Here is a 20,479-nt window from a genome sequence, read left to right on the forward strand (position 1 = left end):
ACTCAAAAACAGTCATTCCCACTAAGTTGTCAGGTTGAACAACATCTCCCCAGTTAATCCACCCCACCACCACTACATACATGTCACCTAATACCACTTTATGTACATTGTCTACATCATAACAGACACTTGTACATTGTGTTTTATAGGATTGCTTTTATATTTATTATTTGTGTTTTTAAAAAATTTTGTATTGTGTTCTTTATGCTTATTGTTTTTTTTATGCTGCACAATTGGAGTCACAATCACTTCATTCTCCTTTAGACTTGTGTACTAAAGAATGATCATAAACAATCTTGTGTCTTTCTCAATTCCCAACTCAAATTGTAAACATAACAGTAAAAATAAAAGAATCAAGACAAACCTATTTTCTCCTTGTACTGGTTGTCTAAAGATCTTGATATGACAATGAGCAGCTGGGTAAGAGTCACTGCTGAGGCACAGCTGGGTATAGTGGTTTGGAAGTTCTGCAGATAGTGGAAAGTCTGCCTATAGTGAATGGAGATAACATTTTATAAACTACACCAGACTGCATTTTCCAAACAGACTAAATGAAAATTTCACTTGCTTTGTACTCTCCAAAAAAAAAATATTGGAACATTAAGAGAACTGCTCTGGTGACAAAAGTAGGTAAAAAGAGGGAAAAAAATCTGCAATCTCTAATGCCCATCCTTACAATAAATAGTCAGAAAATGGGAAGAAAATATTTGAGTACTTGCTGACCGATTTCAAAGACAGATGAAAATTAACCATATTAAGGTGTAATTTGTCAAGGGAGACCAATTTCCTTCCCAAAACAAGTTAACCAGCAGGGTTTTAATAGCAACACATACAAAGTACTGAGTTCCTCCAGTCAATGTTTTCGGCTGAGACTTTTCATCAGGGCTGGAGAAAAAAGAAGATGAGGGATCAGAGTAAAAAAGTGGGGGAAGGGGAGGAAGAAACAAGGTGAAAGGTGAAACTTACCATTCGGGAGAATGCATACGTGGTAGCTTAACAGCAGGGAGGTTATGCTGCAACTGTATGAGGCTGCATCTAGGGTATTGCGTGCAGTTCTGGTCTCCCTATTTGAGGAAGGATATACTGACTTTGGAGGCGGTGTAGAGGAGATTCACCAGGTTGATTCCAGAGATGAGGGGGTGGTGTGGAGAGATTAAGTTGCCTGGGACTATACTTGCTGGAATTCAGAAAGATGAGAGATCTTATAGAAACATATAAAATTATGAAAAGCATAGATAAGATAGAGGCAGAAAAGTTGTTTCTACTGGTAGGTGAGACTAGAACTGGGGGTGGGGGACATAGCCTCAAGATTCAGGGGAGTAAATTTAGGACAGAAATGAGGAGGAACTGCTTTTCCCAAAGAGTGGTAAATCTGTGGAATTCTCTCCCAAATGAAATAGTGGAAGCTACCTCGATAAATACAGTTAAGACAAGGTTGGATAGATTTTTACATAATAGAGGAATTAAGGGTTATGAGGAAAGAGTAGGTAGGTGGAGATGAGTCCATGGTCAGATCAGCCATGATCTTATTGAATGGCAGAGCAGGCTCGACGGGCCAGATGGCCGACTCCTGCTCCTATTTCTAATGTTGCTTGGATTTCCAGCATCTGCAGATTTTCTGTGAGGGTTTTAATAGCACTTTTCAATAGTGACACTTTCATTAATACTGACTTTTTATTTTCAGCTTAAAAAAAAAATCATCAACTCACTCTCAAATTATCATCGGTGATTTAAATAAGTTATCTGTATCATTAACTAACATGAAGATCTCAATAAAGTACAGTAGTGAAACAAGTAACCTTAATGGGCACAAAAAAAGAAACTAGCTAGTTTCTTGTCAGCAATAAGATTAAAAATTATGTAAAATGAAACTGTGGATTAATGAATTAAGTAGCATGGAGGTCCATTCTTAGAACAATACAGCACAGGAATAGGTCCTTCAGTTCATCGTGTGCACTGAGCAAGGTGCCAATGGAACTAATCCCATCTGCCTGCATGTGGTCTGTATCCTTCTATTTCCAACCTGTTCATGTATCTGCCTAAATACCTGTTAGACATTGCTATCGTATCTGCTTCCACCACTTCTCAAGGCAGTGTATACTAGGCACCTACAACTCCGAGAAAAAAAATTGTGCACACCTCCTTTTAACTTTCTCCTTCTCATCTTAAAAGTAAGCCTTCGAGTCGTTGATACCCTCAGAAGATGACTATCTAATTTATCTAAGTTTCTTATAAATTTCATATACTTTATGAGGTTGCCCCTTAGTCTCCCATGCCTCAGAGAAAACAATCCAACCCCTCATAGCTAATACAAATTCTGATGAACCTCTTTGCATCCTCTGCAAAATCTTTGTATGCCTCCTATAGTGTGGCAGCTAGAACTACATAGAATATTTCACTTGTGTCCTAGGCAGAGGTTTCATACAGCTATAACCCAACTGGCTAACTTTTATACTCAGTGCCCTGACTGATGAGGGCACATCTACCACGTGCCTTCTTTACCAAGCTATCCACATGCATCTAAGAGATCCCACTTTCAGTGACATGTAGACTTGCTCTAGGACATCCCACTGTAGATTAATGGCCCTCAGGGCCCTACCATTTACTTTCCTTTTGCATTTGAACCCAAAAATGCACCTCCTCACAGTTATCTGACTTGAATTCCATCTGACATGTTCTACCTACATTTTCCAATCGATCCTGCTGTATTCTATGACAACTTTCCCCACTACCCACAACTCCATCAATTTTCTTGTCTTCTGCAACCTTATAAATCAGACCATCTACATCTTTATCCAGTTCATTTATATATACTTTAAGCAAGAAAGGTTGCAGTAGAACACAACTAGTCATTGCACCTCCGATCAGAAAAACACCCCTCCACTACCTCCCTCTTGTCTTCTATGACCAAGCTAATTTTGGTTCCAATTTACCAACTTACTGTGATGTGCCTTAATCTTCTGGATCAGCCTGCAATGAAGGACTTTGTCAAAAGCTTTACTAAAGTCCATGTAGACAACATTCATTACTCTACTCTCATCATTCTTTTTGATACGTCCTCAAAAAAGTCTAGACACTAGAATACTACAGCACAGTATAGGCCCTTCGGCCCTCGATGTTGTGCCGACCCCTATATTCCTTTAAAAAAAAGTATTCAACCCACACTACCCCGTAACCCTCTATTTTTCTTTCATCCATGTGCCTGTCCAAGAGGCTGTTAAATACCCCTAATGTTTTAGTCTCCACCACCATCCCTGGCAAGTCATTCCAGGCACCCACAACCCTCTGTGTAAAAAAACTTACCCCGATGTCTCCCCTAAATTTCCTTCCCTTAACTTTGTACATATGCCCTCTGGTGTCTGCTATTCATGCCCTGGGAAACAGGTACTAGCTATCCACCCTATCTATGCCTCTCATAATCTTGTAGACCTCTATCAAGTCCCCTCTCATCCTTCTACACTCCAAAGAGAAAAGTCCTCTGCTAACCTTGCCTCATAAGACTTGTTTTCCAATCCAGGCAACATCCTGGTAATCTCCTATGCACCCTCTCCATAGCTTCCACGTCCTTCCTATAATGAGGTGACCAGAACTGAACACAATACTCTGTGTCATCTCACCAGAGATTTATAGAGTTGCAACATGACCTCTCTACTCTTGAACTCAGTCCTCCTATTAATGAAGCCTAGCATCCCATAGGCCTTCTTAACTATCCTATCAACCTGTGCAGCAACCTTGAGGAATGTATCGATTTGAACCTCAAGGACCCTCTGTTCATCCACACTCTTAAGTAACAGACCATTAACCCTGTGCTCAGCCTTCTGGTTTGTCCTTCCAAAATGCATCACCTCACAGTTATCAGGATTGAACTCCATCTGCCACTTTTCTGCCCAACTCTGCATCCTGTCTATATCCTCTTGTAACTTTTGACAACCTACAGCTCCATCCACAACTCCTCCAATCTTCGTGTCATCCACAAACTTACTCACCCACCCTTCCGCTTCTTCATCCAAGTCATTTATGAAAATCACAAAGAGCAGGGGTCCCAGGACAGATCCTTGTGGCACTCCACTAGTCACCGACCTCCAGGCAGAATACTTTCCTTCCACTACTACCCTCTGCTTTCTTCCTGTAAGCCAATTTTTTATCCAAACAGCCAAGGTCCCACTGATCCCATGCCTCATTACTTTCTGGATTAGTCTTTCATGAGGGACGTTGTGAAATGCCTTGCTAAAATCCAGGTATACCACATCTACCACCCTTCCCTCATCAATTTCTTTTGTTACCTCTTCAAAAAACTCAGTTAGGTTCGTGAGGCACGACCTTCCCTTCACAAAGCCATGTTGACTATCCTTGAGTAGACTGTACTTCTCCAAATGCTCACAGATCCTATCCTTAAGAATCCTTTCCAATAGTTTGCAGACCACCGACGTCAGACTCACCGGTCTATAGTTCCCAGGATTCTCCCTATTACCTTTTTTAAACAAGGGAACTACATTTGCCATTCTCCAATCCTCCGGCACCTCCCCTGCAGCCAAAGAGGATTCAAAGATCATAGCTACTGCTCCAACGAACCCTTCTCTCACTTCCCACAGCAACCTGGGGTATATCATGTCCAGCCCTGGGGACTTAACAATCTTGATGTTTTTAAGAAGATCCAACACTACTTCTTCCTTAATTTCCACATTGTCCAGCACACAGGCTTGTTCTATTTCAACCTCACACTGATCAAGGTCCTTTTCACTTGTGAATACTGAATCAAAGTGTTCATTTAGGACCTCCCCAACCTCCAGGCACATGTTGCCTTCTTTACCCTTTAGCGGCCCCACCTTCATTCTTGTCATCCTTCTATTCCTCACATACGCATAGAATGCCTTGGGGTTCTCCTTAATCCTACATTCTAAGGCCTTCTCATGCCCCCTTCAGTTTCTCCTAAGTCCTTTCTTAAGCTCCTTCCTGGCCACCTTATATTTCTCATGAGCCCTTCCTGCTTCTTATATCTAACATATGCTTCCTTCTTCTTCTTGATGAGTTGCCTCACGTGTTTCGTCAGCCACGGTTCCCTTTTTCTACCATTTTTTCCTTGTCTCAGTGGGACAAGCCTATCCCGAGCCAGAAAAGTGGTCCCTAAACTTCCTCCACGTTACTTCTGTGCTTTCACCCTTGAACATCTATTTCCAATTTACTTCCGCTAGTTCTTGCCTCATCCCTTCGTAGTTAGCCCCTCTCCAGTTAAGCTACTACGTCGACTTAGGCCTAGGGGGCTGGTGTTAAGCACTTTCCCATTTTGTCTGTTTTTATTCTTTTCCATAGCTATGCTGAAGCTAAGGGAGTTGTGGTCACTCTCACCAAAATGCTCCCCCACCAAGAGGTCTGCCACCTGACCAGGTTCATTACCCAGAACTAGATTCAGTATGGCCTCTCCTCTCATTGGCCGGTCCACATACTGTGTCAGGAATCCTTCTTGAACACACCTGACAAATTCAGCCCCATCTATCCCCCTTGCAGTCAGGAGGTGCCAGTCAATAAGAGGGAAGTTGAAATCACCCATAACTACAACCCTGTATTTCCTGCACCATTCTAAAATCTGCCTGCTTATCTGCTCCTCTGTGTCCTGAGGGCTATTTGGGGGCCTATAGACGACTCCCAGCACAATGATTGATCCCTTCCTATTTCTGACTTCTGAATTCAATGAAATTTATGAAAGAGGGCCTTCCCCAAACAAAGTCATGCTATCACTAATGCTTTTTTTCAAATGCAAATAACTTCTGTTCCTTAGAATATTTGCCAACAGTTTTCCTATCACTTATACAAGACACACCAGCCTATAATTCGCAAACACGAGGAAATCTGCAGATGTTGGAATTTCAAGCAACATACATAAAAATTGCTGGTGAACGCAACAGGCCAGGCAGCATCTCCAGGAAGAGATACAGTCAACGTTTCGGGCCGAGACCCTTCGTCAGGACTAACTGAAAGAAAAGATAGTAAGAGATTTGAAAATGGGAGAGGGAGGGGGGAAGCCCAGAGGATGGGCAAGGAGTATAGTGAAAGGGACAGATGGAGAAGGGGGGGGAAGAGGGGGGGGAAGGGGGGGGAAGAAGGGGGGGGAAGAAGGGGGGGGAAGAGGGGGGAAGAGGGGGGGAAGAGGGGGGAAGAGGGGGGGAAGAGGGGGGAAGAGGGGGGAAGAGGGGGGAAGAGGGGGGAAGAGGGGGGAAGAGGGAGAGGCGGGGGAAGAGGGGGAAATGAATGAATAAATAAATAAATAAATAAATAACAGATGGGGTACAAAGGGATTTAGTCTGGGTAGCCTCCAACCTGATGGCATGAACATTGACTTCTTTAACTTCCGTTAATGCCCCACCTCCCCTTCGTACCCCATCCGTTATTTATTCAACTTTTATTATTATTAATTTTTTTTTCTCTCTCTCCTTTTTCTCCCTCTGTCCCTCCCACTATACACTTTGCCCATCCTCTGGGCTCCCCCCCCCGTTTCTTTCTCCCCAGGCCTCCCATCCCATGATCCTCTCATATCCCTTTTGCCAATCACCTGTCCAGCTCTTGGCTCCATCCCTCCCCCTCCTGTCTTCTCCTATCATTTCGGATCTCCCCCTCCCCCTTTCCAATGTCTTACTAGCTCTTCTTTCAGTTAGTCCTGACAAAGGGTCTCAGCCTGAAACGTCAACTGTACCTCTTCCTAGAGATGCTGCCTGGCCTGCTGCGTTAGTGTGTTGCCAGCCTATAATTTCCTGGATTATACCATATGCCCTTCAAAGCCAAAACAATTTAAAGTTCCAGCAATCAGGGTTCAAGTCACACTGCTGTCTGTAAGGAATCTGCTCAATCTCTCTGTGACTCTGTAGGTTTCCTCTGAGTGCTCTGATTTCCTCCTACATTCCGACTTCCATCTGAGTTATTAAGTTGTGGACATGCTATGTTGGCACTGGACACACGATGACACTTGTGAGTGAGCTGCCTCAGCACATAAGACCATAAGACCTAGGAGCAAAATTAGGCCATTCGGCCTATTAAATCTGCTCCACCGTTTCATCATGGATGATCTATTTCTCTCTCAGCCCCATTCCCCCATAACCTTTCACATCCTGACTGATCAAGAACCTATCAGCCTCCACCTTAAATACATCCAATGACCTAGCCTCCACAGCAGCCTGTGGCAACGAATTCCACAGATTCACCATCCTCTGGCTAAAGAAATTCCTCCTCATCTCTGTTCTAAATGGATGTCCCCCTATTCTGAGGCTGTGCCCTCTGCTCCTAGATTTTCCCACTACAGGAAACATCCTCTCTACATCCACTCTATCTAGGCCTTTCAACGTTCGATAGATTTCAATGAGACCCCCCCCCCCTCCATTCTACTAAATTCCAGTGAGTACAGTCCCAGAACATTCAATCGCTCCTCATATGATAAGCCTTTCACTCTCAGAATCACTCCTGTGAACTTTCTTTGGATCCTCTCCAATGCCAGCACATCCTTTCTTAGATAAATGGACTCAAAACTGCTCACAATACCCTGAGTGAGGCCTCTCCAGTGCTTTATAAAGCCTCAGCATGACATCCTTACTTTTCTATTCCTCTCAAAATGAATGCTAACATTGCATTTGCCTTCCTCACTACTGACTCAACTGCATGAGCAGAGAAGATTTAAATAAAGGAGTCATCACACATTCTGGCACTATCACCTATCAGCCTTGTGCATTTCCAGAAATTAATTGGTAGAAAATCTTAACTGCAAACCCACGGTTTTCATATAAACTTTGAGTACAGTGTTGCAACTCCATGACAGCAGAATGTGGAATTATCATGATAAGAGTTTAAAGCTGTCATTGTATTTACTCAATCCTGCAAAAAGAGTCCTGAGATCCCATTATATTCAGCTTATTGAAACCATCCCAAAGTTCCTTTAAAATTAAATTCTCATCTTCAAGTCCCCATGCCTTTTTTTTTGCAATTTTCCTCTCTCTCAAGATATTACAATAATATCCCTCTGAATGTTCTTGCCTTTAGTACAACCCCTCCCCCCACTTTTCTTCATTGTTCTATAGCTGGCCAAGCCTAAAACACTGGAAATTCCTCCTCAAACCGCTCCAGCGGTCCCATCTCCTATAAACCCTGTTTAAGAAAGGAACCTCTCTGATGAAATCAGAGACTCTGCAGATATTGGAAAATCGAGTTACATAATTCAAAATGCTGGAGGAGCTCTTATAGTATTTATGGAAAGAAATAAACAGTCGATATTTGGGGCTGAGAACATTCATCAGATCTGGAAAGGAAGGGGAAAGAAGCCAGAATAAGCTAGTGGGAGGGTAAGTAGTTCCAAGCTAGAAGGTGATACAGTAGGTGAAGACAGGTGAGGGGAAAGGGGGGGGGGGAGGAGGGAGGCCTGAAGTGAGAAGGTGGGAGGTGATAGGTGGAAAAGTAAATGACTGAAGAAGGAATCTAATAGGAAAGGAGAATTAACAATGGGAGAAAGGGAAGGAAGAGGGGCACTAGTACAGGCAAGGAGAAGAAAAGAGGCAAGGGGGAGTCAGAGTGGCTAATGGAAGAAGAGATAATAGGGAGGAAATTACAGGAAGTTAGAGAAATTAATGTTTTTTGGTGGCTACCCGAAATTATGAAGTGTTGCTCCTCAAACCTGCGAATGGCCTCATTGTGGCAGTAGACGAGGCCATGGGCCAACACGTCGGAATGGGGATTTCTATGTTAATTGCTTTGTTTCAGCTGCACATTTTTGTTATTTTATGTATAAAGCTGAACACGAAAAATAATGACCAGGTATCACTGAGGATGCACTGTTCCTTTCTCTAACTCTGTTCCACGCTGCAATTTTGAAAAATAAGAAATTCTTTAGTATACCTGAAGAGATCTTCCATTTCCAGTTCACCTTCTCCTGCTTTAAGTCTGTTTGCTAGGACGCCAAGAGCTGACTTTAGCAGTTTACGGTTTTCATTCTGGACAAAGCCACACCTGGGAGTTAAAAATTAAACACCAATTCTGTTGATATGCCACTAAATCTTACCACTCCTAATACTATTCCAGTGAGAAAATAAATCATTTTAACATTACCTTATTGTGGAAACACCATCTTCTCTGCATATGCAGGGACTAAGTCTTCCACAATCAAAATAAATCTCTTTGGGTTACTGTAGTCCCTTGACTATCTTGTATAATGGAAAACGACATCTACTGGTATTGTGGCAAAACCACAGCTACTGCCTCACCAGCACCAGAAACCCAGGTTGAAATGGCATCCGTGTGGGGTTTGCTCCTGGTCTTTCAGGTTTTTTTCCCCCACACATCACAATCTGCAGGCTGGTAGGCTGACTGGCCTCCATAAATTGCTACTAGTGTGCAGATTGGTCGAATCTGGAGAAATTTGATGAAGATAGTTGATGTAGTTTAATCCAGCCAACTGTGAAGTGTTGCACCTTGCTAGAACAAACGTAAGCAATATACTATTAAGGGTAAGACCCCCAACAGTGTTGATGAACAGATGGATCTTGGAGTCCAAGTTCATAGCTCCCTGAAAGAGCAGGTTGACAGGACATTTAAAATATATGGCGGGATCGCCTTTATTGTCGAGCCAGAGTTCAACTGTCAGGAAGTTATGTGCAGCTTTACAGAACTTTAACTGGGTCACATCTGGAGTAGTGCATAAAGTTCTGATCACTCCATTATAGGAGCAGAGGGTGCAGACCATATTTACCAGGATGCTGCCTGGATTAGAGGGCATGTGATATAACGAGGGATTGGACAAATTTGGGTTATATTCTCTGAAGAGGTGGAGACTGAGGGGAGATCTGACAGTAGTTTATAAGATTATGAAAGACATAGATAGAACAGACAGACCATATCTTTTTCCCAGGGTTGAAATATCTAATATCAGACAGCATGCATTTAAAGTGAAAGAGGGTAATTTCAAAGGAATGTGTGGAGCAAACTTTTTTTTTTTTTTTACACACAGCTGGGTGCCTGGAATGCACTGCGTGGGGTGGCGGTAGAGGCAGGTACATTAGGACTTTTAAGGGAGTTTAGACAGGCACATGAATTTGAGGAAAACAGAAGGATACGGACATTGTGTAGCCAGAAGTAGGAATTGTGTCGGATTAGTTTAGCTGGCCATTTGACTACTAATTTAATTGGTTCAGCACAACATTGTGGGTTGAAGGGCCTGTTTGATGGTTCAATAGTTCCATTTAATATCAGAGAAATATATACAATATATATCCTGAAATTCTTTTTCTTTGAAAACATCCATGAAAACAGAAGAGTTGCCCAAAGAGTGAATGACAGAGCTGTGATGTTCTTTCTACATATGATGAAGGGTTAAAATTATTACTGTAAATGGTTAAGAGTCAGAGTAATACAGCATTGAAACATGCCCTTTGGCCCAACTTGTCATTGCTGACCACAGCTAAGTCCACTTGTCCACATTTGGCCTATGTCCAACTGAATCTTTCCTATCCACATTCTTACCCAAATCTATTTTCAATGTTGTACCTGCCTCAGCCGTTTCCCCTGGCAGCTCGTTCCATATGAATACTATCTTCTAACACTATACTTTGCTTCAAGAAGTTGACCCTCAGGCCCTTTTAAAATCTTTCACCTCTCACTTTAAACCTATGGATTTAACCTTTCAGATTCCCTAAAGGTTAACTTGCAGACTGAGTCAGTAGTAAGCAAGGATGCAATGCTGAAACATTAATCAGACCACATGGCATATTTTGAGCAGTTTTGGGCCCCATATCTAAGGAAGGATATGCAAGTATTGGAGAGGATCCAGAGGTTGTTCATAAGATTATTCTTGTGATTAACATTTGAGGAACATAAAATGGTTGAGGGCCTGTACTCTCTGGAGTTTAGAAGAATGCAAGAGGAATCTGATTGAGACTAACAAATATTAAAAGGCCTAGAAAGAGTGAATGTGGAGAGGATGCTTCCAATAGCAGGGGAGTCTAGGACCAGAGAGCACAGCCTCAGAATAGAATGACATCCCTTTAGGATGGAGATGAGGGGGAATTTCTTTTGCCAGAGTGTATTGAATCTGTGGAATGCATTCACACAGAGGGTGGCGGAGGCCACATCACTGGGTATATTTAAAGCAAGTATATTTAGGTTCTTGATTAGTAAGGGCATCAAAGGTTATGGGGAGAAGGCAGGAGAATGGGGCTTAGAGGGAAAATGACAGCCATGATCAAATGGTAGAGCAGAGTCCATGGTCTAAATGGGTTACTTCTGCTCCTATGTCTTATTGTCTATGACCTATGCTCTCCAGTTTTAAATTCCCCTTTCTTGTGAAAATGGCTACACTGGTGCTAGAAATTCTGTGAACCATGTAGAATTTTCTCTATTTCTGCATAAATGTGACCTAAAATGTGATTAAATCTTCGTGCGAGTCCTAAAACTAGATAAAGAGAACCCAATGAAATAAATAATACAAAAAAACATTATACTTGTTCATTTATTTATTGGGAAAAATGATCCAATATTACATGTATTTGTTAGAAAAAGTTTGTGAACCTCTGGGGTAATGCCTTCTACAAAAGCTATTTGGAGTCAGGTGTTCCAATCAGTGAGATGCGATTGGAGGTGTGGGTTGTAGAGATGCTCTGCCCTATTAAAAAAGACACACAAAGTCAGGTTACTGACAGAGCCTGCTCTTCAAGAAATATCTGTTTATGTGCACCATGCCTCGATGAAAACAACTTTCAGAGGACCTTAGAAGAAGAATTGTAGAGACACATGAAGCTGAAAAAGGCTACAAAAGCATTTCTAAAGGCCCAAGTGTTCATCAGTCCACAGTAAGGGAAATAGCCTACACAGGGAGGAAACTCAGTACTGTTGCTACTCTCCCTAGGAGTGGGCATCCTGCAAAGATCACACCAAGAGCATGACATGCAGTGCTGAAGGAGGTGAAAAAGAACCTAAGCGTAACAGCAAAAGACCTGCAGAAATCTCTAGAACTTTGCTAAAGTCTCTGTTCATGTGTCCACTATAAGAAAAACACTGAACAAGAATAATGTTCATGGAAGGACACCACAGAGGAAATCACTGTTTTCCAAAATAATAAATAAATATGTAAACTGCCACATATTTCAAGTTTGCAAATGATCACCTGGATGTTCTACAATGCTTCTGGGACAATGTTCTGTGACAGATGAGAAAAAGTTGAAGTTCTCGGCAGAAATGCACATTGCTATGTTTGGAAGGAAAAGGGCACTGCACACCAACATCAAAACCACATTCCAACTGTGAAGCATGGTGGAAGGAACATCATTGTTTCGGGCTGGTTTGCTATCTCAGGACCTGGACAGCTTGCAATCGTTGAGGGAACAATGAATTCAAAATTGTATCAAGACATTTTACAGGGGAATGTCAGGGTATCAGTCTGTCACCTGAAGCTTAACAGAAGTTGGATAATACAACAAGATAATGATCCAACAGACAAAAGTAAATCGACAGAATGGTTTAAAAAGAAGAAAATTTGTGTTTTGGAATGGCCAAGTCAAAGCCCTGACCTTAATCCTATAGAAATGTTGTGGAAGGACCTGAAGCAAACAGTTTATGCACGGAAGCCCACCAACATCCCAGAACTGAAGCAGTTTTATAAGGAAGAATGGCCTAAAATTCCTTCAAGCCAATGTGCAGAACTGATCAACAGCTACCGGAAACGTTTCGTTTAAGTGATTATGTACAAAGGGGTAACACCAGTTACTGAAAGCAAAGGTTCACATACTTATTCGAACATACACATCTAATATTGGATCATTTTTCCCAATAAATAAATGAACAAGTATAAAGTTTTTTGTGTTATTTATTTAATTGGGTTCTCTTTATCTAGTTTTAGGACTTGCATGACGATCTCATCATATTTTAGGTCATAGTTATGCAGAAATAGAAAAAATTCTACAGGGTTCACAAACTTTCTAGCTCCACTGTATTTATCTATATCCTTCATGATTTTATACTCCTCAGTCTCTTACTTTCCAAGGAATAAAGTCCCACCCTTGTTGTTTGGAAGGTACTCAACAGGCCAAAGGATCAGTTTCTATTCCCTCTCCCTATCCCCCTCTCTATCTATCTATCCCTCACATCTCTAGCACTGGCCATCATTCAGTCATGTTGATCTACTGGAAAGGGACAACTAATTGCTACTACTAAAAGAATTTTATTAAATACCTTGTAGGATCCATTTATTTCACTTGCACAACACAAGCTATCAATTCCTTTCAATATCATTCATAATTCACACACTGTTACACACTTTGTACCCACCAAGCAAAGAAAGTATTCAAGATCTGAAGTAGTAGTTGATAGCACGTGGCCATCCTCTGATACTCTTTTACATCTGATCCCAGAACGTCCACCACACCATTGTTCTCAGCCATCATCACCTGCACAGCAGAAGCAGTGGCTAATTATAATGCAATAACGTTGATCTCTACTAAAAGGCACTGCAAAGAAAAGTCAGAACAATGACTTTACATATTCACTTAAGCTTTATAAATTAATTAATCAGGTAGAATTAATAGGTTCCTATGTGGGAGTTCATGGCTTGTTGATTCAGAACCAAGTAAGCTATTAATTTTGTACTTTTAAAGTTCAAAGTTCAAAAGAAATTTATTATCTAAGTATGTATGCCACCATATTCTACCTTCAGATTCATTTTCAATGGTGCACATAGATTTTTCCTGGAGCAGCATTACTTTCTAATGCATAATTAGAATGTAGCAAGCAGAGGGTAAGGATGGTGCTGTGCTTTCAATACCCCAGCATTCACCATTCATTTCTCAACAACAATTCATGTTGGGATTGAGCCTAGGCAGTAGATGCTTATTAACTCCAGGAACCACAAGGGTTCCATTATTTTAGATGCAACAGAGCAGGATGGATTAAAGGAGCGGTGATGTTGCTAGTCAGGGAAATTATCACGGCAGTGCTCAGTCAGGATAGACTGAAACACTCGTCTAGTAGGCCGTTATAGGTGGAACTGAGAAATAAGAAAGGTATGAACATGTTAATTACAGAACATAAAACTTCCGAGAAATATAGTGGAAGAAGTTTGCAGAGGGATCACAGACTGCTGCTAGAAACATTAGGTTGTTATAGTAGGTGATTCCATATATTGACAGGGATTCCCATACTGTAAAAGGACTAGATAAGAACATAAGAACATAAGAAATAGGAGCAAGAGTAGGCCATCCGGCCCATCGAGCCTGCCCCACCATTCAATAAGATCATGGCTGATCTGTTCGTAAACTCAGCTCCATCTACCTGCCTTTTCCCCATAACCCTTAATTCCCCTACTATGTAAAAAATCTATCTAACTGTATCTTAAATATATTTAGTGAAGAAGCCTCAACTACTTCCCTGGGCAGAGAATTCCACAGATTCATCACTCTCTGGGAAAAACAGTTTCTCCTCATCTCCGTCCTAAATCTTCTCCCCTGAATCTTGAGGCAATGTCCCCGAGTTCTAGTCTCACCTACCAATGGAAACAACTTTCCTGCTTCCATCTTATCTATCCCTTTCAAAATTTTGTATGTTTCTATAAGATCCCCTCTCATTCTTCTGAATTCCAGAGAGTATAGTCCCAGACGACTCAATCTCTCCTCATAGGTTAACCCCTTCATCTCTGGAATTAACCTGGTGAACCTCCTCTGCACTGCCTCCAAAGCCAGTATATCCTTCCTCAAGTATGGTGACCAGAAATGCATACAGTACTCCAGGTGCGGCCTCACCAGTACCCTGTATAGTTGCAGCATGACCTCCCTGCTCTTGAATTCAAACCATCTAGCAATGAAGGTCAACATTCCATTTGCCTTATTAATAAGCTGTTGTACTTGCAAGCCAACTTTTTGAGATTCATGAACAAGCACTCCCAAGTCCCTCTGCACAACAGCATACTGCAATCTTTCACCATTTAAATAATAATCTGCTCTTCATTATTCCTTCCAAAGTGGATGATCTCGCATTTACCAACATTGTATTTCATCTGCCAGACCTTGGCCTACTCACTTAACCTATCTATAATCCTCCGCAGATTCTCCACATCCTCTGTACAATTTGCTTTTCCACTCAGTTTAGTGTCATCAGCAAATTTTACTACACTACACTCAGTCCCCTCTTCCAAATCATCAATGTAAATGGTAAACATCTGCGGGCCCAGCACCGACCCCTGCGGCACCCCACTCACCACAGACTGCCATCCGGAGAAACACCCATATACAGGTTTCCCCTGCTATCCGAAGGTAGAGCATTCTTATGAAACCGTTCGTAAACCAAAATGGCATAAAGTGAAGAAGCAATTACCATTCACTTATATGGGAAAATTTTTGAGTGTTCTCAGACCCAAAAAATAACCTGTCATATCATACCAAATAGCACATAAAACCTAAAATAACACTAACATATAGTAAAAGCAGGAATGATACGTTAAATACACAGCTTGCATTAAAGTAGAAGTAATGTATGTACAATGTAGTATCACTTAACAGAATCGGGAAGATTTAGCCAAAACCGATTTGCGGGAAAAAAATCCGCATGTACATGCATACACCTGCTTCAAGGCTTCACGGTCATGGTAGTCTTTTTCAGGGTAAACACAAGTTTAAAGTGGGCATCTTTTTTCATAAAAGCGAAAATCCTCTTTCGGTTAGCAAAAACAGGTACTAATTGTAGGTCTTTTGTAAAAGTGAAGTGGCGTAAAGCAAGCGTTTGTAAAGCGGGGGACACCTGTACACCAACTCTCGATTGGTTAACCAATCCACTATCTATGCCAATACACTTCCTCTGACTCCATGCATCCGTATCTTATTTATAAGTCTCTTGTGCGGCACCTTACTAAACACCTTCTGGAAATCCAAGTATATGACATCCACCCATTCCCCTCTATCCACTGCACTCATTATATCCTCAAAGAACTCCAGTAAGTTTGTCAAACAGGACCTGCCCTTTCTGAATCCATGCTGTGTCTGTCTAATGGAACCACTCCTTTCTAAATGTTTCACTATTTCTTCCTTAATGACAGCTTCAAGCATTTTCCCAACTACAGATGTTAGGCTAACTGGCCTATAGTTGCCTGTCTTTTGCCTACATCCTTTTTTAAAAAGTGGCGTGACATTTGCTGTCTTCCAATCCGCCGGAACCTGCCCAGAGTCTAGAGAATTTTGGTAAATGATTACTAAGGCATCTACTATAACCTCTGCCAATTCCCTCAGCACCCTGGGATGCATCCCATCAGGATCATGGGACTTATCTACCTTCAGGCCCTCTAGTTTGCTCATCACTATCTCTTTAGTGACAATGATTTTTATCGAGGTCCTCACCTCCCATTTAGTTCATAACATCACTCTTTGGCATATTAGACATGTCCTCCACCATGAAGACTGACACAAAATAGGCGTTCAATGCCTCAGCCATTTCTTTATCACCCAATATCAATTTCCCCTTCTCTCTTCCAAGGGGCCTATGTTGACTTCAGCCACCCTCTTCTGCTTTATATATTTATAAAAACTTTTGCTATCTGTTTTTATATTTTGTGCTAATTTACTTTCACATTCTACATTCCCTTTCTTTATTTCTTGTTTAGTTGTTCTTTGTTGCTTTTTAAAGTTTTCTCAATCCTCCAGTCTCCCACTACTCTTTGCAACTGAGTATACATGAGCTTTTAATTTGATACGATCTTTTAATTCCTTAGTTATCCAAGGCTGGCTCTCCCCACACTTACTGTCCTTACTTTTGACTAGAATATACTTTTGTTGAGCACTGTGAAAAATCTCTTTGAAAGTATTCACTGTTCCTCAACCGTCCTACCAAGTAGCCTGTGCTCCCAATACACATTAGCCAACTCCTCCCTCATCCTGTTGTAGTCTCCCTTGTTCAAGCATAATACACTAGTTTTAGATCTAACTATTTCATCCTCCATCTGCATATGAAATTCAACCAAATTCAATCACTCTTTCCAAGAGGATCCTTGACTACAAGATCGTTAATCTTACCTGTCTCACTGCACAGGGCTAGGGTGGGATAAAATCTGTCAAATGTGTTCAGGATAGTTTCCTTAATCAGTATGTAGAACTCTCAATGACAGTGTGTGCAATACTTGATCTGCTATTAGGGAACGAGACAGAGCAGGTGACAGAAGTTTGTGTAGGGAAACACTTTGATCACAATGCCATTAGTTTCAAAGTAAATATACAAAAAAAAAATAGGTCTGGTCCACGGGTTGAAGTTCAAAATTGGAGAAAGGCCAATTTTGATGGTATCAGAATTGATCTGGCAAGTATGGTTTGGGACAGGTTGTTTCCTGGCAAAGGTGTACTTGGTAAGTGGGAGGCCTTCAAAAGTGAAATTTTGAGAGTACAAAGCTTATATGTGCTTCTCAGAATAAAAGGTAAAGACAACAAGTGTAGGGAACCTTAGTTTTCAAAGATATTGAGGCCCTGGTTAAGAAGAGAAAAAAGGAGGCACATTGCAGTTAGAAACAAATTAGGTACTTATGGAGTATAAGAAATGCAAGAGAACACTTAAGAAAGAAAGCAGGAGGACTAAAAGAAAGCATGATGTTGCCCTAGCAGACAAAGTGAAGGAGAATACTACAGATATGTTAAGAGCAAAAGGATTCCAAGGGACAAAATTGAGAGGGTAAAGATGCTGCTGTCATCAGAGGCATTCTTTAAATACCCACAGCATTCACCATTCATTTCTCAACAACAACAGTTCATGTTGGGATTCAGCCTAGGCAGTAGATGATAATTCATATGTGGAGAGATATTTAAATCAGCCCAACAGATGAGGTACCGGAGGACTAGAGGATAACCAATGTTGTTCTGCTGTTTCTGAAAGGCTCTAAAAATAAACCAGGAAATTACAGACCAGTAAGCCTAACACCAGTAGTGGGAGTTATTATTCTAAGGGATCGAATATGTAAGTATTTGAATAGACATAGACAAGGATAGGCAGGAATGTTTTGTGTATGGTAGGTCATGCCTAATTAATTTAATAGAGTTTTTTCGAGGAAGTTACCAGGAAAGTGGATGAAGGCAAGGCAGTGGATGTTGTCCACATGGACTTTAGCAAGCATTTGACAAGGTCCTGCATGGCAGATTGGCCAAGAAGGTTCAGTCGCTCAGCATTCAAGATGAGGTGGTAAATTGGATTAGACATTGGCTTTGTGGGAGAAGCTAGAGAGTGGCAGTAGATGTTTGCCTCTCTGTCTAGAGGCCTGTAACTAGTGGAGTATCATAGGGATCGGTGCTGGGTCTGTTGTTGCTTGTTATCTATATCAATGATAATGTGGTTAACTGGATCAGCAAATTTGCATATGTCACCAAGAACTGGGGGTGTAGTGGACAGCAAGGAAGGTATCATGGCTTGCAGTGAGATCTGGACCAGCTGGAAAAATGGGCTGAAAAATGGAAGATGGAATTTAATGCAGACAAGTGCAAGGTGTTGCATTTCGGTAGGATCAACTAGGTTAGGTCTTACATACTGCACACTGTACACTGAGGTGTGCAATGAAACAATGGGATTTAGGAATACTCTTTGTTAAAAGTGACATCATAGGTAGATAGGGTTGTTAACAAAGCTTTTGGCACATTGGCCAAAATCTGTTCTGATTTTTATAAATGACCTGGATGAGGAAGTGGAGGGATGAGTTAGTAAATTTGCTGATGACACCAAGGTTGGGGGTGTTGTGGCTAGTGTGGAGGGCTGTCAGAGGTTACAGTGGGACATTGATAGGATGAAAAACTGGGCTGAGAAGTGGCAGATGGAGTTCAACCCAGATAAGTGTGAGGTGGTTCATTTTGGTAGGTCAAATATGATGGTAGAATATAGTATTAATGGTAAGACTCTTGGCAGTGTGGAGGATCAGAGGGATCTTGGGATCCAGGGATCCAGATCCATAGGACACTCAAAGCTGCCGCACAGGTTGACCCTGTGCTTAAGAAGGCATACGGTGCATTGGCCTTCATCAATCATGGGATTAAGTTTAGGAGCCAAGAGGTAATGTTGCAGCTATATAGGACCCTGGTCAGACTACACTTGTGAGTACTGTGCTCAGTTCTGGTTGCCTCACTACAGGAAGGATGTGGAAACCATAGAAAGAGTGCAGAGGTTGACAAGGATGTTGCCTGGATTGGGGAGCACGCCTTACGAGAATAGGTTGCATGAACTCGGCCTTTCCTCCTTGGAGCGACGGAGGATGAGAGGTGACCTGATAGAGGTGTACAAGATGATGAGAGGCATTGATCGTGTGGATAGTCAGAGGATTTTTACCAGGGCTGAAATGGCGAGCACGAAAGGGCACAGTTTTAAGGTCCTTGGAGGTAGGTACAGAGGAGATGTCAGGGGTAAGTGTTTTTTTTTTTAAACACAGAGAGTGGTGAGTGCGTGGAATGGGCTGCCGGTGACGGCGGTGGAGTAGAAATGATAGGGTCTTTTAAGAGACTCCTGGGAAGGTATATGGAGCTTAGAAAAATAGAGGGCTATGGGTAACCCTAGGTAATTTCTAAGGTAAGGACAAGTTCGGCACAGCATTGTGGGCCGAAGGGCCTGTATTGTGCTGTAGGTTATTCTATGTTTCTATAAACACAAGAAAGTCTGCATATGCTGGAAGTCCAAAGCAACACACGCAAAATGCTGGATGAACGAAGCAGGTCAGGTAGCATATATGGAAATGAATAAATAGTTGTCGTTTCAGGCCGAGACCCTTCTTCAAGACTGAGAAGGAAGGGAGAAGATGTCAGAATAAAAAGACAGGGGGAAGAGAAAGAGGCCAGCTGGAAGGTGATAGATGAAACCAGTTGGTGAGAAAGGTCAAGAGCTGGAGAATAGGAGAGGTGAGTGGACCATAGGAGAATGGGAAGGAGGAGTTGACCCTGGGGGTAGTAATGGGCAGATGAGAAGTAGTAAAATATTAAAGTGGGGAAGAATTTGTTTACCGAAAGATGAAATCTATATATTGATGCCATCAGGTTGGAGACTACCCAGATGGAATATAAGGTATTGCTCCTCCACCCTGAGGGTGGTCTCATCTTGGCACAAGAGGCGGCCATGGACTGACATGTTGAAATGGGAATGGGAATTGGAATTAAAATGTTTGGCCACCGAGAAATCCCAATTGTGGCAGATGGTACAGAGAGACGATGACACAGTCCCCTAATTTACCATAGGTCTCACCAATGTAGAGGAGGCCACATTGGGAGCACTGGACATAATTGACGACCCCAGCACATTAGCAGGTGAAGGGCTATTTGGGGCCTTGAATAGAGGAGAGGGAGGAGGTTTATCACTTAAGACGCTTTGCAGGGATAAGTACCGGGAGAGAGATCAGTGGGGAGGGACGAGCGGACAAGGAAATCGCAGAGGGAGTGATTCCTGTGGAAAGAGGAGGGTTGGCCTTCATAAAGCAAGGTATTGAGTACAGAAGATGGGATGTTATGTTGAACTTGTATAAGAC

The 20,479-nt window shown here is 41.9% G+C and overlaps 1 protein-coding gene across 2 annotated transcripts in view; it reads right to left on the reverse strand.

Annotated features, from left to right (window-relative positions):
• fancd2 (FA complementation group D2) overlaps positions 1–20,479 on the reverse strand; it is a 178,429-nt gene that overhangs the window by 35,003 nt on the left and 122,947 nt on the right. For both annotated transcript variants that reach the window (XM_063067563.1, XM_063067564.1), the window contains 3 exons: positions 13,291–13,409; positions 8,872–8,982; positions 365–489 (listed from right to left, as the gene is read on the reverse strand). In XM_063067563.1, the coding sequence (XP_062923633.1) occupies positions 365–489; positions 8,872–8,982; positions 13,291–13,409 (355 nt within the window). The remainder of the gene's footprint in view (positions 1–364; positions 490–8,871; positions 8,983–13,290; positions 13,410–20,479) is intronic.

The sequence above is a fragment of the Mobula hypostoma genome, chromosome 15 (genome assembly GCF_963921235.1).
Source record: "Mobula hypostoma chromosome 15, sMobHyp1.1, whole genome shotgun sequence".
Classification (NCBI taxonomy): domain Eukaryota; kingdom Metazoa; phylum Chordata; class Chondrichthyes; order Myliobatiformes; family Myliobatidae; genus Mobula; species Mobula hypostoma.